Source organism: Juglans regia, chromosome 2 (assembly GCF_001411555.2).
Source record: "Juglans regia cultivar Chandler chromosome 2, Walnut 2.0, whole genome shotgun sequence".
NCBI classification, from domain to species: domain Eukaryota; kingdom Viridiplantae; phylum Streptophyta; class Magnoliopsida; order Fagales; family Juglandaceae; genus Juglans; species Juglans regia.
The window spans coordinates 37,256,968-37,280,539 of NC_049902.1; the positions used below are offsets into that span (position 1 = coordinate 37,256,968).

General features: G+C 36.6%; 3 protein-coding genes and 1 non-coding gene across 6 annotated transcripts; 1 reads left to right on the forward strand and 3 right to left on the reverse strand.

Moving 5' to 3' along the window:
* Positions 1-1,208: 1,208 nt before the first annotated feature.
* TRNAF-GAA lies at positions 1,209-1,281 on the forward strand. Its single transcript has one exon. It is a non-coding gene; the product is annotated as a tRNA-Phe (tRNA).
* A 393-nt stretch (positions 1,282-1,674) lies between these two features.
* On the reverse strand, positions 1,675-6,449 carry LOC108985500 (serine/threonine-protein kinase D6PK-like). 3 transcript variants are annotated; one of them, XM_018957819.2, is made up of 3 exons: positions 6,182-6,449; positions 4,229-5,319; positions 1,675-2,732 (listed from the first exon to the last, which is right to left on the reverse strand). In XM_018957819.2, the coding sequence occupies exons 2-3, from the start codon at positions 5,185-5,187 to the stop codon at positions 1,871-1,873; spliced, it is 1,821 nt and encodes a 606-aa protein (XP_018813364.1). In that variant the 5' UTR covers positions 5,188-5,319; positions 6,182-6,449; the 3' UTR covers positions 1,675-1,870. The 3 variants fall into 3 exon arrangements, with proteins under 3 accessions (XP_018813364.1, XP_035543124.1, XP_018813380.1); XM_035687231.1 differs by lacking the exon at positions 6,182-6,449 and adding an exon at positions 5,838-6,039; XM_018957835.2 differs by lacking the exon at positions 6,182-6,449 and adding an exon at positions 5,824-6,039.
* A 3,455-nt stretch (positions 6,450-9,904) lies between these two features.
* LOC108985514 (DNA-directed RNA polymerases I and III subunit RPAC1) lies at positions 9,905-14,907 on the reverse strand. Its single transcript, XM_018957848.2, has 9 exons — positions 14,573-14,907; positions 14,084-14,269; positions 12,915-13,041; positions 12,734-12,814; positions 12,411-12,616; positions 11,121-11,216; positions 10,938-11,031; positions 10,613-10,732; positions 9,905-10,141 (listed from the first exon to the last, which is right to left on the reverse strand). Exons 1-9 carry the CDS (start codon positions 14,774-14,776, stop codon positions 10,038-10,040), a joined length of 1,218 nt encoding a protein of 405 aa, XP_018813393.1. The 5' UTR covers positions 14,777-14,907; the 3' UTR covers positions 9,905-10,037.
* A 1,662-nt stretch (positions 14,908-16,569) lies between these two features.
* LOC108985522 (25S rRNA (cytosine-C(5))-methyltransferase nop2-like) lies at positions 16,570-23,347 on the reverse strand. The gene is made up of 18 exons (XM_018957858.2): positions 23,224-23,347; positions 22,459-22,736; positions 22,176-22,342; positions 22,001-22,064; positions 21,717-21,850; positions 21,466-21,549; positions 21,293-21,367; positions 21,132-21,203; positions 20,959-21,032; positions 20,282-20,334; positions 19,388-19,497; positions 19,077-19,145; positions 18,901-18,975; positions 18,465-18,557; positions 18,292-18,371; positions 18,112-18,211; positions 17,246-17,568; positions 16,570-16,987 (listed from the first exon to the last, which is right to left on the reverse strand). The coding sequence occupies exons 2-18, from the start codon at positions 22,709-22,711 to the stop codon at positions 16,894-16,896; spliced, it is 1,920 nt and encodes a 639-aa protein (XP_018813403.1). The 5' UTR covers positions 22,712-22,736; positions 23,224-23,347; the 3' UTR covers positions 16,570-16,893.
* Positions 23,348-23,572: the final 225 nt, after the last annotated feature.

Here is a 23,572-nt window from a genome sequence, read left to right on the forward strand (position 1 = left end):
TATCAAACCGCGTAACAATATTGACATATTTTTTTTTTATTGAAAAGAAAACTTTTTAGAGAAGAATAAGGTATTTTATCTCACGAAAATTATTTCCGTCTTTAATTAATACTATTTCATTAAACGAATACGTTACAAGTTAGTATTGATGCGCAATTTAATATGCAAACTCGTTTGCAAGAAAGCTTTTCCCAATCGGCCTCACCCTGCATGCAGAACAAGACCAGACATGATGGCAAATTAATCAAGGAATATATTCTAGCTGGACTAATTTGTTGCTTAATTGGTCTGGTCGAAAATGAAATAAGGAATTAATATTACATCTCCACGAGCATGCCAGGAATAATCTTTAATTAATATCATGTCCAAGCAGCGAATAAAAATAATGCATCCTTCTCATGATCATGTGATTCTTTTTTCATTTGGTGTTGGTGTTCTGCTGATCACTTTAATCTTTCCTTGTGGTTTCCATGTTCTTCACCCACTGTTGGACCGATGTCTGGATGGCCAGCCCTTAATACGAAGTCCATAGTTAATATTAATAAAACATTAGCTCAGACTATAACATGTGATAAAATAAAGGACCTATATATTAATATAATATAATATATATTTATATATATATATATAAGACGGATCGAGGAGGCTCACGTGATTGATTACTACATAAAACATAAAATAAAGGAAATTTGGTAGTAAAAGAATAAAATATTTCATAATTTTAATAATTAGTAGTTCAGATATATTCTATTTATAAAATCTAAAAATAAATTGATTTTAAAATTAGTCAAAAATAGAATAAAATGATCTACATATATGCAAAAGTTAACGACAAGATGATAAAGAATTAATTGCAGCTTGCATGTTCACCGGTTTCCACAAAAATACAAGAGAATATATATATATATATATAAGGATCATATAAAGATGGAAACACTAATCAATCACAAAGATATATATGGCATAAAGGGTGGCATTTTATTTTATTTTATTTTATTCCCATATATATATATATATGCAGTTCACCACTTAAAAAAGAAATAATATTCATCAATAAATAAAAGGAAAAAAAAAAAGGCATGCAGATGCCAGAGTATAACATTCGAATTGGAGTATTATCCCCTTTAATTAATTGGAATTCCTAATTCCTACTTAATTCTTCAAATATTATAGTATATATATTATACATTGTTCAAAATAATAAATATGCGGGGATAGCTCAGTTGGGAGAGCGTCAGACTGAAGATCTGAAGGTCGCGTGTTCGATCCACGCTCACCGCATTTTCATCTTCTTCTTCTTCTTTTTTTATTTTTATTTTTTAATGGTTTTTACAACTTCACATTTTCCCTTTCGTACAACTAAACTGGGCTAGTTTGTAAAGTCTTCACTTCCATCCTATAAACCCCCTATACAGCTCGCTCTCTCTGAAATCTAGATTTCGAGACTAATGCCATTTGATCTTCCAAGGCCATGAAAGGTACTTCCAACTTCCCAGAAAGGTGAAACGTTAATTACATGTTATACTCAAACATCCATCCGAGGTTTCTGAAGCCTGAGCTCTTTTAGCATGTGTAAAGTGCAGTGGAATATTGATAACAAATACATGTTTGCGTGTGTGGAGGGAGGCATGCTCGACTATGAGCTGCATAATCATGGATTATTGATCAATAGGCTGGTTCATGAACCAAGAATATACTTCTGGAATACAATTTTGAAAATATTTCATCAAAACATCAAACATATTGTCAACATGGATATAGAAAAAAAAAACCCTACTTTTCACATGATCAACATTTTCAGAACTCTACATCTTTCTCGAGCAAAAACAACAAAATCAAAAAACAAATTGCAGATTGGTTCTGGAAACAACTAAAAGAAATCGAATTCTAAATACTTTTGATCAGGGCAAGCTGCAGAAGCAGATTTGTCACTAGTTGATGCCGTGGGGATTGGAATTCGCTCGATCTCAACCGGTTTTGGGATCTCGGGTGGGCTAGCGCACCGAATCAAAGCCCAATTTAAGCCTTCGAAGAACGGGTGCTGCCTAATCTCGGTTGCTCCTCGCTTATATGCCAACCTATGCTGTGGTTCTTTCACCAGCAACCCTTTTATCAGATCTCTTGCTGAAAAACTGACCACTGGTGACTCCGGGAACCGCAGTGGTTGACCCACAACATTGAATAAGGTGGCTCGGTTCCCTGATCCCTTGAAAGGAGTCTTGCCAAACAAAAGCTCGTAGAGAAAGATGCCAAAAGTCCACCAATCCACTGCACTGCCATGCCCTTCACCTTTGATAATTTCAGGTGCCAAATACTCGTGGGTCCCAACAAATGACATGGACCGAGCATTGGTTGGCTCTGCAATAAGCTCTGGCAATGGACTCACTTGGTTTCCCATTTCATTCTTGTTTTTCCGCTCTTTCTTGGATTTGCTAGAAAACAGACGAGGGCCAAAACATGTTGTAGGTGCCACACAAGATGGTTGAATACAGGAGGGCTGTATGCAAGCTGGTTGAACACAATAAACTGGGTTCTTGCGCAAAAGTTCAGACTCCGGTGCAGAAGACTTGACTAGTGTAGGGCTGTAAGCACAGCGCAGGGAAAGGTCAAAGTCCGAAAGCATTATGTGTCCATCTTCCCTCACAAGGACATTTTCTGGCTTGAGGTCACGGTAAACAATTCCAAGCATGTGGAGATACTCCAGAGCAAGGAGAACCTCTGCTACATAGAACCTGCATATTCAAGGTCGAGTGATAACAACAATGAATTATCACAAACCATTATGAATGCAAAACGGCAAGAGTAATGATTTGCAACTACTATATGACACAGGTCCTACTGAACTCGCAAAGAACTTCCTGCATATTCAAGGTCAAGTGATAACAACAATGAATGATATATCACAAACCATTGTTAATGCAAGACAGCAAGAGTATTGGTTTGCAACTACTATATGACACAGATCCTACTGCAACTCGCAAATAACTTCCTCTTGCCATGTTCTTATTGAGCCAGAAACAACCAACACATATTCTTGAATTCCAGCAGGTAAAAACAGTTAAAACCCTTTAGTTATTGTGTCATTGGGAGAGAAAGACCCAAGAGACAATACGGGTCAAGCACAGGTCCAAACGATCCCAGTATCATCATTCTATAACAGATGCCTGAGCTTTCAGAGGGGGCTCAATGAGAATAATAACAACAGATGCTTGAGCTAGATGTTTTCTGTTGTATACATCCAGTGTATTTGGGCTACGTCCATCGATATTAATACCATTTTCTACTTCAAAGATATCGTCAATAGAAAATCCTGTGTACTTGGGCTGAGCCTTTGCATTATTCAATAAAACAACTATGCCCAATCAACAACTTGACAAAACAACTAGGAACATGCCTTCGTTTGACATGGCGCTGGGGACAACCCCACCACTACTTTTTCCTGAGAGTTAGCCCTAGAAATTCTTAAAGCACAGTGGCCTCCCTGACAGAAACTTTTTAGCATGATTGAATTATAAGCAGACTATCCAATATTCTAGGAATGCCCATTTCTTTAGCAAATAGGAAACTCCAGCTTGGAAGAAAACAAAGAAGACCCTCTGAATGACCTATCACTGAGATAAACAATGAAGGTTAAGAAATTGATGAAAAGATCCTTTGAATAAACTTGTCATGATATTCTTGTATCTAGATAGTTGAGTTTTGTATACATTGTATCTGGATACGTCTTTTGCGCTTTTTCATGGAGTTTTACTACTTACCAAAAAAAGAGAAATTGCTGAAAAGATCTTCTAGACACTAGGAGCATTACCATTGATTCATATCTCGTTTGAGAGACATATCTTTAAATCTAGTTATCATGCATAAGCAGCATTGCTCCTTATGCCAATTATACACAACACCTAATAAAGAAAAGAAAAGTTGCGGAAATTGATACTTTATCACTCTATTTATACCTAGAATTTTTGCTGGAGATCCAAATATATCCACCTGCTAAGGTTTTGCTTGTACTTACAAAAAAGGACATGTTTTGTATGCATGAGTATTTTTTCATCATACGGCAGATCAGCAAGATAAAATGAAAAAACTGAAGACCCATCCTATAACAATGGGTTTTCAATAAAACAGTGAACCAAGATGACCAGGAGATTTGAAAAACCTACATATTACATAAGACGATGAATACAGACTGATACAAGTAGTTGAGAAAATTTAAGGATGGGTATCTTACTTTACGGCTTGTTCAGAAAAATGTTTCCCTGGCTGCCTCTGCCGAAGTGTGTGCAAGTCGCCTCCAGGGCAGAACTCCATCACCAAACACGAAAACTTTTCTGTCTCGAAATGGGTATACAAGGTCGGAAGGAAAGGGTGGTCTAAAGACTGCAGTATTTCTCTTTCTGTCTGAGCTCGAAGCAGTTTTTTCCGGCTTGCTAAAGACGCTTTGTCCATAATCTTCAAGGCAAAATAACATTTAGTTCCAGTCAACTCTGAAAGATACACGCTTCCAATATCCCCACAACCCAACTTCTTAAGATGTCTAAAATGGCTCATACCCAATACACCAACTTTTGCTCGGACAGCTTGTATGGCTTCCCATCTTATGTCATTTGCTTTGTGAGGTTTGTTGATACTGCTACTTAAGCTACTACAGGTGCTTTCATCACTTACATCACTGCTTGTGCTACCTCTGCAGATACTGCTCTTCCCGCTGTCAACAAAATCAGCTCGATCACCAATCTTGGCACTCCCACTAGTCTTGGCAACACTGCTGGTTCCATCACTGACTTTAGCTGAAGCTGGGCTAATTCCATGCTCAGAAGTTTTCTTTTCTTGATCAGCCCCACCTTCAGGTAAACCGTTAGTCTCATTCACGACAGGGCTTACGCAAGCTGGCACTTGGTTTAGCTCACCCAACGATAAACTTGAATTAAATTTTACAGCTAAAGAACTGTTGGATGCCTTTTGATGAGAACTTGGCGATCTTTTATCCTCTTTGTTTTCTACAGAGACCTGGTTTGATGTGATGTGTTGCACAGTGTTGGGAAATTTTCTTGGTGTAACTGGCTCCGATTTGCTGGTCTTTGTGATCTGTAAAGGTGAAGGCCTGCAGAAATTGCCTTCTGTTGTGTGACTACCGATTAGTTTCCTCTGCTTTTCCGCAGAAGTTTTGGCACCAGACCTTGAGGCCATGGACAGAATGCAGACTTCTGAAATAGATCAAATTAGACAAACCCATCACTCAACCCCCAATCTCACCACGACTCCCACCATTGATAGTCCCAACTATTTCCATCTCCAAGTTCATCAATAGCAGTGTAAAATCTACAAGAAATCAACCACAAATCACAACACCGTAACATATATAATATGCTTGAACCGAAGTTTTCAAATTCAAACTGCAACCTAGGTCACACAAATTAAAAGACGCCTCGAGCAAAACGAGGAACATGTCAGAGAATTTACCACACAACTAAAATAATATGCTTGAATGGGGGTTGCCGAATTCAGACTATAAACTAGGCCACACAAATTGGAGGACATTATTTAAGCAAAACGAGGAACATATTAGAGTTTAAGAATCATTAGTTGCCGCTATAGCTATGCCATCCATCCCTGTATTGGATCAGAAACCCAGATTAATGCAGTATCCTTTAGTTGACCAAAGAAATACCCACAATTAACAATTAACAAAACAAAAAGTTATATAGCACCAAAACAAAATTGCATGCACGCCCAAATCAAAGCTCAAACAGTATAAAAAGATCAACCAAAAGGTTGGTTGAAATTTAAAAAAAAAAAAAAAAAAACAAGAACATAGACATCTACCTCAAAATGCCAACCTTTTTTTCCCTGAAAAATTAGGCTTTCAAGTGAAAATGTAATGGATCAATAAGTATAGAAAGGTGAGAGAAATTCAACGGATTCACACATAAAATGTAGATTCTTCATAGCTCTGAATATGCAACAAAGGCCAAAAGAGTAAAAGATAAGAGCAAAGTAAAGAGGAATGATACAGATCTCCAAAAACAAAGACCCGCCTCTTTGGATCCAAGAACCCCACAAAGACACCATATGCTAAAAAAACAAAATAGAGAGCAAAGGGAAGCGAGAGAAAAAGCCCACTTAAGCAAATCAGAGTACCCAGTTGAAAAGTAAAGAGAAAAACGGAAGCCCAAGAGGGTACCTGGTATAGAGTCTCAAAGATCAGAACTTTGAGGGACGGGGGTCTTTGCTTTAGCAGAGTAGGAAAAGAGCATTCACTCACTACTGTAGAGAGAGATAAAAGGGATGAATTTGTGAGAGCTCCTTCTCCTCAAACGTGTGGAGAGAGAAAGAGACAGAGACAGAGAGAGGAAAAGAAGAAAGAAAAAAATAAAAGCTTTGAGTGCGTTAGAAAGAGTTGGGTGTCTCTGTGGGCTACCATCCATGTAAAGAGAGGGAGAAGGGTCAAAGTAAAAGTGAAGGCTTTTGTTTTGTTTTGTGTGTGTGTGTATGTTTTTATTTTTTATTTTTTGATTCAATCATTTCAATGTATTTTATTTCCAAAACAGAAGGTTTCACTGAAAGGCTGAAACCTGAATCAACGCTCACAATAATAACAATAATAATAGGAAAAAAAAAAAAAGAAGAAGGGTCTGAATCAACATATGGGCCCCCACGGCTCCAACCTGTCCCCTCATGTTTTGTGCCTTTTTAGTTTCCCATTTAGGGCTTCAACTTTTTCAGAATAACCATTATGCTCCCAATGCAACATCTTCCTTTTGTTTTTTGTTTGTTTTTTTTTTCCCCTTTCTTGTGAGGGGTCATCGCCTAATGCCATTCATTGAGTTGTCCACAAATAGCCCGCTTTTGCCTTTTTTGGTTATTGATAATCAAAGTTATGGGGCGAATGGTCCACGATAGTGTTAAGTTGATAAGGGGCTAAACAGGATGGATGGCCAGGATGGGTTATTGAAAAGTCAAAGAAATGGCCATGGAGGAGAGAGGTGGGGATAGCTTATTATTGGGTTAGGGTTTGGGCGCAATGATGGACAGAAATTATGTTTACTTGCCATTTTATATCCTTCTTTATTAACAAAAAGAACCAAGTCCCTAATTGCTTATCCAAGCAGCAAAGGCCACCTAGTGCCAATATCAACACCATCCCAAAAGCACATTTAAGCGTATTTTCCTTTCCTTAATCACCTCAATGCCCTAGATTTTCTTGACAACGTGGTAGTTGTATGAGACTTCCACTATCTCTTTTCTACGATTTTTAGTTAGGAAAAATGAAAACATAGACATAAAGCAAACAGGAGAGACGTTGAATTGCCGAAGGATGACCAACATGTGTTTAATCGAAAGTAATTAATTTATTTTAAGCAGCTTAGAAAAACAAAGGAAAAAAAAAAAAAAAAAGTAGAATGAACATGAAAATAAGATTAAAATTGAGGAATGAGAGAGATGTTGGTCATGATGTAGGCCAGATTTACAACAACCATTTTGGACGATGTCACCAACCAGAGCAGGAATCAATGGAGAATAAATGTGTGCAATATCTCCCTTCAGAGATTACTTGTAGAAGCATACAGACATATAGCAGAATTTAAGAGGAAGTTTACGACTTATGTCACATAGTCACCACAAAATGCAACATTAATTCCAACAGTATCTAGATGAGGTGGAATGAATTATAGCCACTCGTGCCCTGCAACAGAGCTTTCTGTCTGTCTAGTAATGTTTGCAGAAAGAAACCCAACAGCACAATCTTCCCAAATTGATTTGATTCTTTACCTCTCAGGCAAGCATGGACAGCTCAGTTATTGCTATAATTCTCCATTTCCTGCAACCTCTAATGGAAGATTTGAGTATTTTTGCTGACAATCACACAAATTATATCTGCACTATATGGCTGGAAACAAAATTGCTTGCTTACCTAGACAAGAGAAAGGCAAACACATTTTTTCAGATATTTCCTAGTGATAATATCTGCTGGCTATTCTAAATTAAGGACTACCAATCAAGTATGTTGAAAAACGCATGGCGACAACATCTTGGCATATTAATCATAAATAGCATGCAAATCTTAGGCTACAATTTTCCATAAGACCTGAATCTGATAATGCCATCGCTAATCTCCATTGCCATTGGTATTTTCCCATTCCATTTCTTGTTTTTTTTTTTTTTAATATTTTAATCGGAGGAGTTTATGGTAGTTGGTAGATGGGATTAAGAGTAACTTTTGCATAAGCATTAGGAAAATTCCCGGAACTTGGGCTGAAACTTGGTTTCATTAAGATAAAGATAAATCACATTGAAAACAGTGACCGAGTTGATTTAGATAATGCTTGTTCATGAACTTGGTGTGAGCAAAATTAAAATATTTAGTTCCTCGATAGACCCATTTGACCTGAGTAATGGAACGGCAGAACGCAAACCACCACCACTTTGGCCCTTTCAGCTTTGTTTAAGAGCAAATAAACCATCAAAGGGTACAAAGTGATTGGACAGCTAGCTTAAAGCTGGCACACTTTAGACCTTGGTTGCCAATGGCCATACAAGCTCTAAAGTGTTGATGGGATTTATGTTAAAATTGGTAGCTTTTATGTGATATATGATGCCTTTATGACTCAAATTATAACATCAATATCCATGGATACAGACAGGTACTGTAAAAAAGCTACTTGAAGACTCTAGTTTTTCTAATTTTATTTTGGGAAAGAAAGAGGCTGGTTATAAATTTATGGTACAATATAAAAACAAACAAGAGCCTACCTATGATTTGTTTGCTTAATAGGGCTGGGGACCTGCTGCCAGAGAAACAGGATTCCTTTATTCCTAATGGCCAGGTTCAGCCGCTTGGTCATATGCAAGACATAATGTTCACATGAGCTCCAGTTGATAAAACCCTTCTCAGATTTGATACATGAATCTGTGCAATGACGAATAAATTTAAAAAAAGAAAAAAAAATAGTTCTTTTATCAATCAAGAATTATATATGCACGTTGGGGAATCTTTTTCATCGAGCACTATAAGACTGATCATTACAGTGTCCTGCAAACTATTCCGATATATATTTATTTTATTTTCTTTTTAATTCTCGAGCAGCTGAAGCTCTCCAGGTCGGACTCAGTGCAACAGTGGTCCAAGGTGCCTAAATCTTTGGACAGTTTTAGATATTTTCCTAATATGTTTATAAGTAGGAAGATGCCACACAAGATAGATCCAAATATATAGCATATCCAAGTCGACATTTAATAACTATGCCAGTGGATCACAGGCTTCGGTAACTTTTATAGACATTAGGAAAGAAACTCCAAAAAAGATGTGTTATTACTCTGTAATGGGTGGACGGACATAGGTGATTTCTAAAACAAGGAAATAATTACCTCCCAATAGGTCTAGATAGACCGGATTTGGACGAATTTTGGTGAATAAAACAACAGCTACAAACCAACCAGCCTCCCTCCCTCCCTCCCTCCCTCTGGAGGAATATGATTATGCACAGAGAGAGAGAGAGAGAGAGAGAGAGAGAGAGAGAGAGGCAACAGGATTATGATACTCATCAAATCATATGATAAGACAAAATATGGAATCCACGCTCTGATATCTATTTAGATCCCATTCTTTGCTTTGCTCTGGTTGTGATGAATAAAATAACCTGAGAAGAAAGTGTCTCATTCAAGCCTGCTATGCCTCAGCATGGTTTCAACTTTCAAGCCTATATTCGGCGAGTGAGAAAAAGCATTTCCCGAGCTCCTAAAAATAGGGTGCCCAAAGAACCAGCTGGGGTCATGACCATATGGGAATCATTCTGTCTAGGACCAGGAAGCCCATTGCCACTGAAATCGTGTGTTCGTTACAGTAACAGGATATTTATCTCTATAAAACATTCAAGTAAATCAGCAACTCTCAGAGTGGATCAAATGATAAGAAATTAGCCTCTTATATTATGATATGAATATATCAAACATCCTTAATCAACAATGCATACATAATTTACTTCACCCTCTGTGCCCTTTCTACCCCATTCTGCATTAATTATCCTGAGAACAAAGCATCAAGAGAGCTCAGAAATCACACGTTCACACTTGCTTTCCAAAATCTTCACAGCTTCGGTAAATAGTACCTCAGGAGGTAATGCTCCAGTTGATTCAATCGTGACTGTAGAGCAAAAGCAAACACAAAATTTAGAACTGATCTCGAAATAAGGGCATAATAACATGTTGGAATAAATTTCTTTACAAAACTGAAACTGCAAAGGGGTTAGAAGTCAAACGTGAGGAATCCTCACAGTTTCAGTGACTCCATGATTACTGTTGTCATCGTTTTCTGTTTTCAATATCAGCTGTAACTCACATATTTATCACTTTCCTTCTATGTTTTTTATATAATTACAGCCACCATGGACCAAATAGGTTTACTATCGAATGTAATGTCCTGAGAAATGCTATATTTAGCTTTTGTCATTAGTGCCTTGCAATTGTGTCCCCCAGCCCCCTGCCCCCACCCAAAGAAAACTGATCCACCCCCTTCAGCCCATAGATATGGGGCCCAAGATTCCGATTGACCCGAAGGTCAAATGCAAAATGTCCTGCCTGTTTCTAATTAATGCATGCGAACTGCATTACTTACATATGAAATGATCCTTAACACGCCGTAATGAAACACGCTTCTCCCATTCTCCCCCTTCTCTGATGCATTCTCTACACAATGTGCAAGCTCGCGGTCGGGCCACAGTTAACCTTTTTTTACCTGCTCAACAGACACATCATTAATTAGGAAAGCAAGTCCTCTCAAAGAAGTAGGAAGCCGTGATTGCAGGCATAGCTTAATGACAAGACTATGCCCCCCATCAGAGCCTGCATTCAAAATTTCATTTTCAGACAAAATCCCCTGTTATTAGCATGTGCAATCTAAAGCACCTAGACAATAAATGTCAAAGAAAATAACACTTCACCATTGCCAATATCTTCAATGTCGAATACTCCAACTGGGCATTTACTTTTAAGATTTTCAGCCACTTCATCTTCAATCTCTTCCAGCAGTACAACCTGATCACATTATACTAATTTTACAAATCTTCTTGTCTTCAAAAACATTTGCAGTGAATAAATGCAACCTAAATAATAGCACATCATACCTCGGGAAGCATCCTATACCAAGCAGTGGCCACTGGAGACCACTTTGCATGTGTTTTACCAATGCCTTTAACAGCATGTGCTTCAAGTTCAATTTCCTACAAAAGATGAAACATTCAAATATACTTAGTGGTGGTTTCAAAAACATTCTGCCCACCAACATTAACAGATTCCCCGTTTATCAATAAACCTAATAATCAGATACAATCTCTGCAATAAGAATCAATAAACATAAGCATTTTCACCTGAGGTGGTATTTTTTTTTCCCCTAAAGTTGTTAAGACCAGCAGTCAAAGATCATAGTGCATCCAAAAAGAAGCCTCGTGCAGTTGTCAGGAATGCAACCAAAAGAAACGGCTGTAAATATCATCAAGATTGACTCCTATGTAGCCAGTCTATGTCACTCAAGCAATGGGTTTTACTCATAGTTGTAGGTATAATGTTATAGGCAAATTTGACCAATACGCACTGTCCGCAACAGGGACTTGGGTCCTAAATCCTTCCAGTTCTCCCTTGAAGGAAGAATTTGAAATTTTTCCATGAGCAACAAGCAGTGAAGAGATGTCCTTCAATCTTCATGGAAATCACCAAGACCTCATTTGCTCCCAATATGCTGAGGCTGATTTCACCTTTTCTATAATATGATCCCTACATTGTGCCTCTTGGTCTCCCCTCTCAGTTACCCACTCTCCCCATGCAATAAGGTCCCTCTGCAATCCTATGATTAATTGCAGGCCTTACACCTCATAAGTGACACCCACAACTAATTTACTTGAAAGAGAGTAATTTCTAGTATGTACTTTATTCAATGGCAAATAATAGTCCATTCTAAAATCATCAAGTATAAATAATATTGGTTGGGATTTTCTGAATCAATAACAGGAATCACTTGCTGAAGTTACTAATATCACAGCCTGAACTTTAAAAAAATGAATTTCCAATTAAACGGTCATATCAATCAATATGTTATTTCTGTTTTGGGGGAACCCTTTTTAATACTACATGTATGTTGGGGTAACACCCTTGGTGTCTTGATGACAGGGGAACTGGCAACTGAAACCCTGGTGAAGAGCTGTGTTGGGACCTTGGTTTAGCAACAAATTAAAGGTTGTATAAAACTTGGATAATGTTTCCTAACATTACTTCCCCTCAATTTTTGGCTTAATAACATTTTCATCTTACTTGTGAGAAGATCAATGAATATGTTATCAAAAAAGAAAAGATAACCAGCTTTATAAGTAATGGGCAAAGATAAAAAAAAGAAGAAGAGAGAAAGGGGGTGGAGGGTTTACCTGACCAGGGGCAAGTTTAGAAATAATAATATCATTAAGTCTTCCCTTGAATCCAATTGGATTGCTGGAAAATTCAGGCAGAGAGTCTTGGCTACAGCTAAATGAAGTGTAGGTTTTTGGTTTTGAGGTGGAATTTGAATTTGGGTCTTCTGATTGCAAAGGAAACTCACTCCCATTGGGTAACCACGTCAATGCATTTGCTTTTACTGAATTGTTGCATCATCACCAAATATAACCACCGACATTAAAAAAGAAAGAAATAATTAATTTAAATTGTGAGAATAAAAGTTAAAAATATCACCCGCACAACATAAAAACTATACCTGTAAGACGCGGCCCACCTCGTTCACAACGAACATGAAGTTTAAAAACAATGGAATTCCTTTCGTTCAGTGCATTATTTTCTATGGAAAAAAGAAAAGTGCACTCAGTTCCCAAAAAATGCAGGTGGCAAACTTTCTGTTTTGTCAATAATTTGGACCAGTAAGCATATCTTAAGCTAACCTGCATATTCAAAAAGCCTCGGGTCAACACTGATCGGAATAAGACCCAACCTGTGGGCAAGCACTTCATCTTGGACTACTGACGTATTGTTTGCAATAAGAACTTTTTCAATGGCCATTGTTGGAACCTACATTCATAACAACCAAAGTGGATTCAGCATTATCGCTAATACAGCTTTGTAAACAAAATACTTGTAGGCACATAAATCCCATATCCAAGAGAACTTAGAAGGTGCAAAATAGTACATCTATGCACAAGCTATCATCTATAATCAGCATGTTCACGGAACCATAGAATAGAGAGAGAGAATTCTCCTCCCTTCCATGATCTAAATCAAAGTGATCGAAATGGACGAATCTACGGAAAGTAGCACAATGGGGGGTAGGCTTACATTTAGGAAAAATGACAACCAAGCAGCAGTCGACTGTCTGAACTTAGACTTCTCTATAACTGGTAGAACATTTTTTTTATAAGTAATAAGAAGTTTTATTAAGGCAAGAAAATAGGAATAGCCCAAGTATACATGAAGTACACAAGCGGGCTGGTAGAACATATTGTATTGGGAAGTATACAGAGACATTGTAGCCATCTAATGGGAAGAATTTCCAAATTTTTATATTGCTTATAGTATTTTTTACAATTTGCCACCATTTTGTTCTGGTATTAGGCTGTAAAATGGTTCCCCAACGATCTATAGTGTGAAACAGTTGCATGAAAAGATGCTAGAATGTTGGGCATCTTTTTTTTTTTTTGCAAGGGGGATTGGTAAAGAACTCGTGTCAGAAACCTATATAACCATTCTATAGACCTCTTCAACTGACTTTAAAAGTTCTTAAGATATTTAAGAATGAAAATCTTTTCCGTTGTCCAACTTGTAAACAGTGTTAACAAGTCTGTCAAAATTATACACAGAAATATTGCATCAAACAACCTCATCCACTAGATAGCCCAAGTCATTTAAACTTGGGGACTGGGGGCGGGGTGGGAGAGAGAGAGAGAGAGAATAAGATAATAATCACACTACGGATAATTTAAGAACATATAATTAGTTATCATGAGTACCGCATAGTATGCCCAAATCATGAAGTATATTGTAAAAAGATCTGGTGAAATTTATTCTCGAACAAGAATGGGATAGAATGTACATAAACATACATAAAATATCACACCTCAGCAATAAGGATTCTCCGAAATGCATTGGCAAGTGCTGGATCGATCCCAATCATATCAAACTCCAAGTCATCATCCGAGCATCTAATCACTTCAACTCTAAAGTCCTTGCGAAAATGGTCCAGTCGGAAACTATTATCTATTCCCACGGACGCAAAAGCACCAGAATACTGTATAGTATCTGTCTACACTCACCAAGATCACATAAGTAAGGAACTAAGGAAAAAAACCAACAGAATATTTTTTTTAGAGAGTGAGATATTAACAACTTCAGAAAGAATCCCCGAAGTACAATGAAGTGCCTATTTCAAATGTCACACCAGAAAACCGAAAACAACAACATGAACAAGACCCAGAAAGAAAAATAGAAAAACAACAACAGGAAAAAAATGAGATTTTGGTAAAATAAAATGGGAAAAGATGTTTGTGAGAGTGAGATAATAATATACGTGGTTACTCATATATGAAAAAAAAGGACAATAATATACATGGTTGGGAGCGTCAGCGTTGCAGAAGACGCGGGTTCTCTGTAGCTCCACGTGCGGTGGAAGTTTCATAGGAACGTCTGGAAGACTCATTATGTAATCTAGTCCTCCTTGTGATTCTCCTCTTCCTCCTGACTCAGACTCAGACATCGACTCTGCTTCACTTTCTTCCTCTTCTTCGGACATCCGTTCATCTCGCTTGGCCATTATTTTGATTGGATTTGTCTACACCCGTGTCTTCCCTCACTGCGATTTGTTGCTAGGGTTTTGTGGTTGGGTGGAAAGACGGAGGAAACCGAAAAATAAAATAACTTAGGGTTTTAGGTTTGTCAAAGGGTTTAACAAAGGAGCCGGCGATGTGGGGCACCGACTTTATCACCCAATGAAGTCGGGGTTTTTTTTTTTTAAAATCAATAAATTTTTATTTTAAATGAATAAATTTTTATTTTTTTTTATTATTATTATTATTATTTTTATCGGCACAAGTTGTCCAGGAACTTTGTCGAAAGAGTAAAAGCATTCATTTCTCAACATGTTACATGCATATGTAAAATCATTTTTTTTTTAGAGATTAATTTTGTACAAGAATTCTAACATTAGATTATACATTTTTAAGCTAAATAAAAATAATTATGATTTTTTTTTTCTTAAAATTATTTTTTCTTTCGAATTTCTTTCTATTAGTGTCGGAGAGAGAGAGCAAAGAAAAAAAATATATTTTGAGAGAGCTTGTTTCCGTTGGTATTGAGAGAGAGGAGGGAGGAGGAGAGAAAAAAAATAGTAAAATAGGATTTTGGAGGGTGAACAATATATCTTTAAATTTGTAAAAATACTATTCATAGCTATACAAATTTTTAGATATACATAATCCAATGTAATCTAATTTAAGGTTATATTATGAAAATATATATATGTATATGCAGATGCGTAATTCAGCTTTCGATAAACAAGTGAAATAGTTGGAGAAAAAAATTAAAAAATTAAAAAAAATATTTTTAGAATATTTTTTTAATATTATTATTATTATTTTAAAATTTAAAAATGTTAAATTATTTATTTTATTTTGTGTGAGAAATAAAAAAAATTATAATAATTAAATTAAATGAGATTAAATATATTATGAAAACAAACGAAACTTAATTCAAGAATGTAAAAGCTTTTGACAAAGAATTTTTGGTAAGTACATATCGAATAATTAAAAAAAAAATCTCCTAAAAATTGGTTTAAAGTGATAAAAATTTTGACCTTAGAGATACACTCCCGTTGTCCAAAGATTTAAATATTATTGAGATGAGATAAAATAAGATAGTTTGAGATGAAAGTTAAAAATTATATAAAATACTGTTAGAATATTATTTTTTAATATTATTATTATTTTGAGATTTGAAAAAGTTAAATTGTTTATTATATTTTGTATGAAAATTTTAAAAAATTATAATAATAAGATGAAACAAAACCGTTTCTATATCCAAACACGTCCTTAGTATTACCAGGATTGAAAGCTATTTCGTCAAATCTTGCGTAGTATGCATTTGATATGATGAAACCCTGCTCAGCTGGCCTGCTCCCATTATGTTTAAATGGTCAGCTATTATGAATTCTTCCTCTCTAAAGTACTTGTTTCCAAAAGGGCTTCCAAACATACCGAAGCTCAACCCGTTTGTGACAAAACAACCAACCTGCATTGACTCAATGAAAAGGGAAGGTATAGTAATATTTGTTCATCTTTAAGGATCGAACAGGCAAGCCATACTCAATATCCACCAATCCTAAACACCACTTTAAGACAAAATTATATGTCAACCATAGGGAAGGCCCAATTCGCTCATAGGCCACAAATCTTATGTAGGCTCTTTGGTCCGCCATCAGGCCAAACATTAATCTGAATTAACATTGTTGCTGTTTTAAATGATGAAAGTAAATTCGTCTTTCGTCTGTTCAATGATCCAACCTATCTTTGAGGATTTCTTTAAACCTCCAGTGTCAAGCAATCATGCAAGTCAGCAACAAAAAAAATACCTTCATATCAGCACACTGATAATGTTATTAACAATCAAGATTGATTCTTTGACAAACATTACAGAAACAAAACTTTTTGGGACTGGTATAAGCCCGAGTACCGCATGCCAGTTAAAAGTGTTACCCTCACTCACTGGTGTTGTTTTTTTAAAAGACTTATATAAGCACTAAGCAGGAGATATTTCTTGAGCCAGATCCTTTCCTAGTTCTGTTGCGATCACATTGTAAAAGGGAACGTGAGCTTCTCTGGTGACAATGCAAACAGTCTTGCTGGCTGCTTGTACCACAACTTACCCATTAGTAAATTAACCACCACGACTCTTGCTGCCACTGGTGACTCCCCCTCCACTCCTCGGGCGTGCAACCTTATTTTCCCTGAAAGCTCTTCTCTTCTCTTCCCTGTAGATGTTTGAAAGAAAATTAAACTTTGATAATGAAAAACAGATCCATTGTCCCGGTCGAAGTGAGAATAAAAATCGAACTCATTGGCTATTTCATAATTTCTACATCACAACATCTATAAGATGGGAGTTTTTTTTTTTCAATAAGTCCTATAAGATGTTAGATTTAAAACTACATTATGTACTAATGGATGTATAGATGCAATTGTTTAATTGAACAGAGAGAGGTTTGATCAATCATGGAGATAGTTCTGACCTTGCTTTCGAGATCTCCTCTCTTGATGGAAATTTCCTTTTCTTCCTCTTCTCCTCTCTTGATGGAAATGTTGTTTTCTTCCCCTTCTCCTCTCTTGATGGGAATTTCCTTTTCTTTCCCTGGTTGGCAGCTGCCCGTGATTCTTCTTTGCCATTTTCAACAACGCCATTATCCAAAACCCCAATTTCTTCCGTAGTTCCAGCTGTCAATTCCTCGGCATTCTTTCCACCGTCATTTTCATTTGTACTTGAAACTTGCTCCTCCACCGTTTCTGAGAGTTCAGCAGGTTCTGCAGCTGGCTTTGAATTGCTTATTTTTTTCAACTGCAAGAAATTTCGTAAATAATAGTAAGATAAAATTACCGACATTGGAATAAACATCATTCACGGCATAAAATATCCCAAAAATACGATCCAAACTAATAAATTTGGACAGAATGACTTTTCAAGAAAACTCATTCTGGTCAATGTTGTCATTGGCAGCAACGAGGCTTCCTGAACCAGTCTTGAACTACAATGTGGTTTTCTTCCATTAAATCCAACTCCCAGGACAGAACTGCAGGCCATTCATGTGCACACTGTCATTCCAGAGTTTTGTTTTGGATTTAGATACCAACATAACTGAGAAACTACAAGGTTTGAGCATTCTGAGGTGCTTAGTTAGAAAAATACATTTCCATTCACCAGGTGCGACAAATTTAGGCGCACATGGTATGGGCAGAAGCATTTGAATTTTGCTTGATCAAAGGTGTGGCTCCTCCAACCCTCCCCGCCAATTTCACCCACCCACCCACCTACCCACACACAACCTTAGCCAAGAAAGAAAGTGTTCGCTAAAAACGCAGCATTTTTAAGATCACTACCTACCTTTGCCACAAAAAAGCCATCCATATTGTGAACATGAGGATAGAAACGCCTTGTCTTTTCCAAAGATGGGTGTAAGCGTTGTTCCCTAAAGCGAATAAAGCTGATAGATAGAAAGCATCATTAGATTCAGAAATCCACAAGGTTTGCAGCAGTTGTGGTTCACAAAGTGAATATTGTTACCCTGGACGCCCAAAGTCAAGCCCACAAGACACCAATTTAACATTCCTCTTCTTGAGTGCATAGTCAACAACTGCTTCATTCTGCAAGATGCAACTTGATGATGAGAAAGAAAAGAAAAGAGGGGAGGGGGCAAGTGTAATTTCCAATATTCAAGGTTGTCCTTATAAACAAACCTCCGTAACCATTATGGAGCAGGTAGAGTAAACAACATATCCCCCAGTTTTTGAATTGGCGTCTACCATGTCAATTGCGGCAAGTATCAATTGCTACAAAAAAACAGTTTGAAAAGAGTTTAACATGCTAAAACAACTGAAATGATCATTGTAATGGGAAAAAAGCATATTGAGTAATTCCAACACACTTTATTTGGGCAAGAGAAAATGTTGCACAATCAGAATTTTTTTGCATATTTTAGAATTAAAACACAGTTTTTTTTTTTTTGTAAGTAGCATTAAAACACAGTTCTTTCCAGTATCTGAAAAATAAGTGCATGAAGTGCAATACCATAATTACCTTGTGCTTCTACTCCCTTTAACTTATTTGTTTCTAACTAATAACAGTTCCCAAATTAATCTTCAAAGCTAAAAAGCACAGAAAGTACAAATGTACCTTCTGCAAGTGGGCACATTTCTGTATTTCTTCAAAGCTTTTTGAGTTTTTAACTGACTCATCTTTAGATATAACCTGTGAAAAAAGGTAGAAATCATTTTATCTCGTTAAATAGTTAATGAAAAACGAAAACATACAAGGAGATTAAATAGATCATTATCACCCCAATTGCTTACCCCAGTCCCACTACAAGGGGCATCCAGCAATACTCTATCTGCCGTGTTGACACCCAAAACCTTGGGGAGCTGAAACAGGAGAATGAAACAACAAAAGAAAAAATGCCATAAATGGGTTGATTTCAAGTCCTTTTCCAAATATCTTTTCTGTTCCACAACCACAAGCACCTACTTAACAACTTTAGCAAAATAAGAGACTAAGAGTCCAAACTCAATAAAATAAAAGACACCATGCTCAATAAATAGAAGAGTCCATAGAACATTAGACTTTTATCAACTATACAAGAACTATAGGAAACAGAAAAGCAGACCTCCTTCCCATCATAGTTACAAACAACAGTGTTTGTCACCCCCATGCGATGCAGATTTGCAGTGAGTGACTTAAGCCTTGGTGCCTTCATCTCATTTGCGAAAAGAATTCCTGTTGAATATTGTATCAGAACACCAGTTTTTCTTTCTTTTTTTGATAAGCAGAACTCCAGAAATCTAAAGGAATAGAAATATGGGACTTCTATATGCTACTCAACTTCAAAGTATCATGCATCTTTTCCACTCAGGAGATATGATAGAGTATACCCTCTAATAACTAGCATCATAGAATTTAGTAGTCTATACCAGCTAATATTTTCCCAAGTACAAGCATCATGATAGCTATGGTTTGTATTTCTTTTTTTTAAAAACAAATAACAGATTAACAACTCATTTGCCTTGCATTAATTTTTCTCTTACCAGTAAAGCATGCCACTAACATAGACGTATAAATTCGTGGTTTATAAATAACTATATTCCATCCACAAAATAAAATGTAGGTAAAGGCATGAACAAAACTCATTTTCTTCTCACCCCAAAAAAAAATAAACACAAGGCAATTCTTTCTTTTCTTTTTTGATAAGTAACATAAGGGGATTATTAGGACTTCAATTAAATATTTTGTACCATATTTCCCTAGCATATAAGGTGACACTTGAAAAAAATGTCAAACTGAAATCTGTTTACTAGATTGGTTGCTTTGTGCATTAAATAAATGGAAGCAGGATGAAGAAAATTCAGTTACAACTTTTTGATTGGATTTTTCAGCTGAGATTTAGACTTTTAAATATCTGGTACCAAGATGAATAAAATGTAAAGGGGGGAACAACTAAAATAAGAACATACAGGTCGACAAACATCTGAATCAATTAAACTAATTAGATCTCATCACATACCACTATTTTTCATAAGAGCAGCAATATAAGTTGTTTTGCCACCAGGTGCAGCCCTGCAGTGAGATATAACGAGGACTATGATGATAATAGTACTTGCAGAAGAGTTGCAGAAACATTCTGGCATTTGTATTTCAATATTATAATAACTTTAACACCAACAAGATACACAACCAAGCTGGAAATGCAATAAGCACATGCTACCGAGAAAAAATTAATTGCATTATGTTTTTTATTAGAAAACATTGTATTATGAATATTCGAGAAACTTTTTCTACTTATCAAAAGAATGTCCCAGAAATTATATTTTTGTATACAAATGTGTATAAGGGCATTCATGTGTGTGCGTGTGTGCGAGAGAGAGTTGTACGCTTATATGTTCCACACCTCCATCAGAATGCCTACTTTAGTGTTCTTTCCATTTGAGCCCAAACAGAGTAAATAGGTTCATCGTAACTAGTATGCATCTGTTTCACCCTCTTTTTCCTGATGTTATGTCAAAAGTGTAGCTACCCACCCCACTAGCACCACAAGAACTTTTAAGATGATCTACAACTTGCCCACTCATTACAAAGAGGTGAAAGGATTTGCACAGCTTGACCACAAAATCAAGGTACCATATCCTCTAGAAACTAAAACCAAAACAACAGCTGAACATTTCATTTGCAAGTACAACTTACGCCATGTCAACGATTCGTTCCTTTTCTTGAGGAGCAAGGGCCATGACAGGCAAAAAAGAGCTTGCACTTTGGAGCTGTTAAAAAAACATGTTGAGAGCCCGAAGTACATCACATAGAATAGATAAAATGAAATAAGGTGTCATAGTTGAATGCTAACTAAAGAAACTGCATACCATGTAGAAACCAGCCATATATTCAGGAGTCGCACCAATGGGCACTTGTGAATCGTATACAACCAGTCCAACCTGCAAGTGTAACATAATTTTGTCTTCCACTGTCATGTATAAAGAAAGAATGGGAGAATGGAAAAACAAAGATATAAAGTACTCCTTACCTTTGACCACTTGCTTAAGGGATCTAGGTTTACTCCTCTGTTTATCAAAACATCTGCCAAATCCCGCCTCCGTGTCTAAGTAGAGTCAAGACAATATTCTAGAGGAAGTAAGATATTGAGTAGAAAAATGTAAAACAGGTCACACATCAGCCTAGCAGCAATTGTCATATCACCTTTAAAGTGTTAGTTCGCAAACATATGGGTCGAGGCTTCTCAAAGGCTTCAATAATTTCCATAAGTTCAACAACTGGAAACATCTGCAACAGAAAGCACACAGTTATAAAGACATCCCAGAAACACCTCAAATGACTTCTTTTTCTTTTTTCCTTTTTTCTCTACGAGAGATGGGAACCTTGTGTGTGTGTGTGTGTGTGTGTGTGTGAGAGAGAGAGAGAGAGAGAGAGAGAGAGAGGGGATTCCCCACCTCCACTAAAGCCCCAATTAGGAAATCATTGTAGCCATAATATGAACTTAAATCCTTCTTAAACTGCTCGATGTAATCCTTCCTTGTTGTCCCCTCTTGCCTCAAGGCCTTAAAGTTCGAAAGCACTCGAACAACTGAAGATAAATAGTAAAATTAAATTTGGAGGGGGAAAAAGGCAGATAAGTTTATCTATAAGAAACATAATCAGTAGTAGATGAACCTTGACAATAGTAAAAGCAGGAAAAATATATATATATATATATATATATATATATATTACTCACTCTCTTTTATCCGCCTTTGGAGATTTGGAAGATCAGGTGGGCGATGTGCCTCTACTTCAAGCTCCTAATTTATTATAAAAACTAAATAGATCATAAGCCGAAAAAGACAAACTTCTATGAAATTCAAAAGTCAAGTAATTAAAATACAATGCATAAAATGGCAACAATAATCAACCTCCTTGGTTGGCAATCTGAACTCATCAGATTCCTCTTTAATGTTGAGCTGCATTTCCTCCACTGCTTCTTTTTCTGCCCTATCCCTTTCAGCATCAATAGCTCTGGACTTCTCCTCAATATCAGATTCGTCTGAATCTGAACCCAAGTCCGAGCCCAAACCCTTCTCTGTGCCAATATAATAAAATAACATCGATAATCAAATAACAAAAATGAAAATAAAAAAAATTAAGGCTTAATACTTATCAAAAAAATTAAGGCTTAACGATTGAGAAACAGAATACCTTCGTCATCACTTCCTTGGAGGAAATCATCAGCTAATGGATCATCCCCATCAGAAGAGATTTCTGAACCCGAACCAAAATCTTGCTTGTCTTCGTCAAACACCTCATGTTCCTCTACTTCTTCGTCCGGACTATCAGAATGCTCGGAAAATTCATCTTCCTTTGCGTGCTTAACAGTAAAAAGCTCAGTCTTTTGCTTGTTTTTAGATGGGGACTTTTGTGATTTAGCACCCTTTTTCTTATTACCGGCCATTATAGCTGTGGAAACAGAGGATGAGCTGCAAACACAGTCCTAAACGTAAGGCTCAAGGAAAAAGAACAATACAAAGACTAATATACAATGTAAAAATGGAAAATATGCATTAACCTATCAAAAACGAATTCGACAGAAGTATATTTTCCATTGAGTTAGTTAAATTGGAACAAAATGAGCCTAGCCAAGACAAATATCGTTCATTCGTGAACAAGCTTCACTCCAGCTTGGCTTGAGAAAAAATTGTCAGGCTCGGGGCTAGAGGGCTCTTTCTTTCTATAACCCCAAATTTAAATAAACTCATAACTAGTAACGTATCAAGCACACAAACACACGAGAGCGGAAATTGTGAACTCCAAGGAATGATAGATTCTGAGACATAAAAAGTATCAAATATCCAACGCAAAGTTTCAATTCTAACGCACAAATCAAATGCCAAGCTCGACCAAACAAGTCATGACTGAATGCATTCCTGTTAAAAGAGATTTAGGCCAAAAGCTCCAGTAGCTTACCAGGTTTTATTTCTCAGACAGAGAGAGGCTAGGGTATCAGGTTTTAGTCGTCGTCTTCGTCGTCCTAGCTCTTCGGCTAGGGTTTAGGGTTTATGAGAAAGAAAGAGAAGAAGAGAAGAGAATCAAATTTTGAAGGGCTGCTATCAGTTTTTGGGGTTGTACTGATTGGATTGGGCTCTGCTTGAGTTCTTTTTGGATCCAAAAAGTATAATGGGCTACAGAGTGGGCTCAGCCGCTCAGAGTACACTTCCAATTAATGTGCTGATCCTGAACCTACTATTCAGGGATACGAAAGGCTATTGTACAAACCCAAACAACACATTATCATTTTTTTAAAAAAAAAAAAATT

What these genes read in the sequence shown, in the direction of transcription:
- LOC108985500 (XM_018957819.2), bottom strand. Translation starts at nt 5,187, where the DNA reads ATGGCCTCAAGGTCTGGTGCCAAAACTTCTGCGGAAAAGCAGAGGAAA. An exon ending in TTTTCTGAACAAGCCGTAAA is followed by an intron (nt 2,733 to 4,228) that starts GTAAGATACCCA and finishes TTGAATATGCAG; the next exon opens with GTTCTATGTAGCAGAGGTTC.
- LOC108985514 (XM_018957848.2), bottom strand. Translation starts at nt 14,776, where the DNA reads ATGGCCAAGCGAGATGAACGGATGTCCGAAGAAGAGGAAGAAAGTGAA. An exon ending in GGAGAATCCTTATTGCTGAG is followed by an intron (nt 13,042 to 14,083) that starts GTGTGATATTTT and finishes TTATGAATGTAG; the next exon opens with GTTCCAACAATGGCCATTGA. An exon ending in GGTATAGGATGCTTCCCGAG is followed by an intron (nt 11,032 to 11,120) that starts GTATGATGTGCT and finishes TAATGTGATCAG; the next exon opens with GTTGTACTGCTGGAAGAGAT.
- LOC108985522 (XM_018957858.2), bottom strand. Translation starts at nt 22,711, where the DNA reads ATGGCCGGTAATAAGAAAAAGGGTGCTAAATCACAAAAGTCCCCATCT. An exon ending in GCTCCATAATGGTTACGGAG is followed by an intron (nt 18,372 to 18,464) that starts GTTTGTTTATAA and finishes TGCATCTTGCAG; the next exon opens with AATGAAGCAGTTGTTGACTA. An exon ending in ATGGCTTTTTTGTGGCAAAG is followed by an intron (nt 17,569 to 18,111) that starts GTAGGTAGTGAT and finishes AATTTCTTGCAG; the next exon opens with TTGAAAAAAATAAGCAATTC.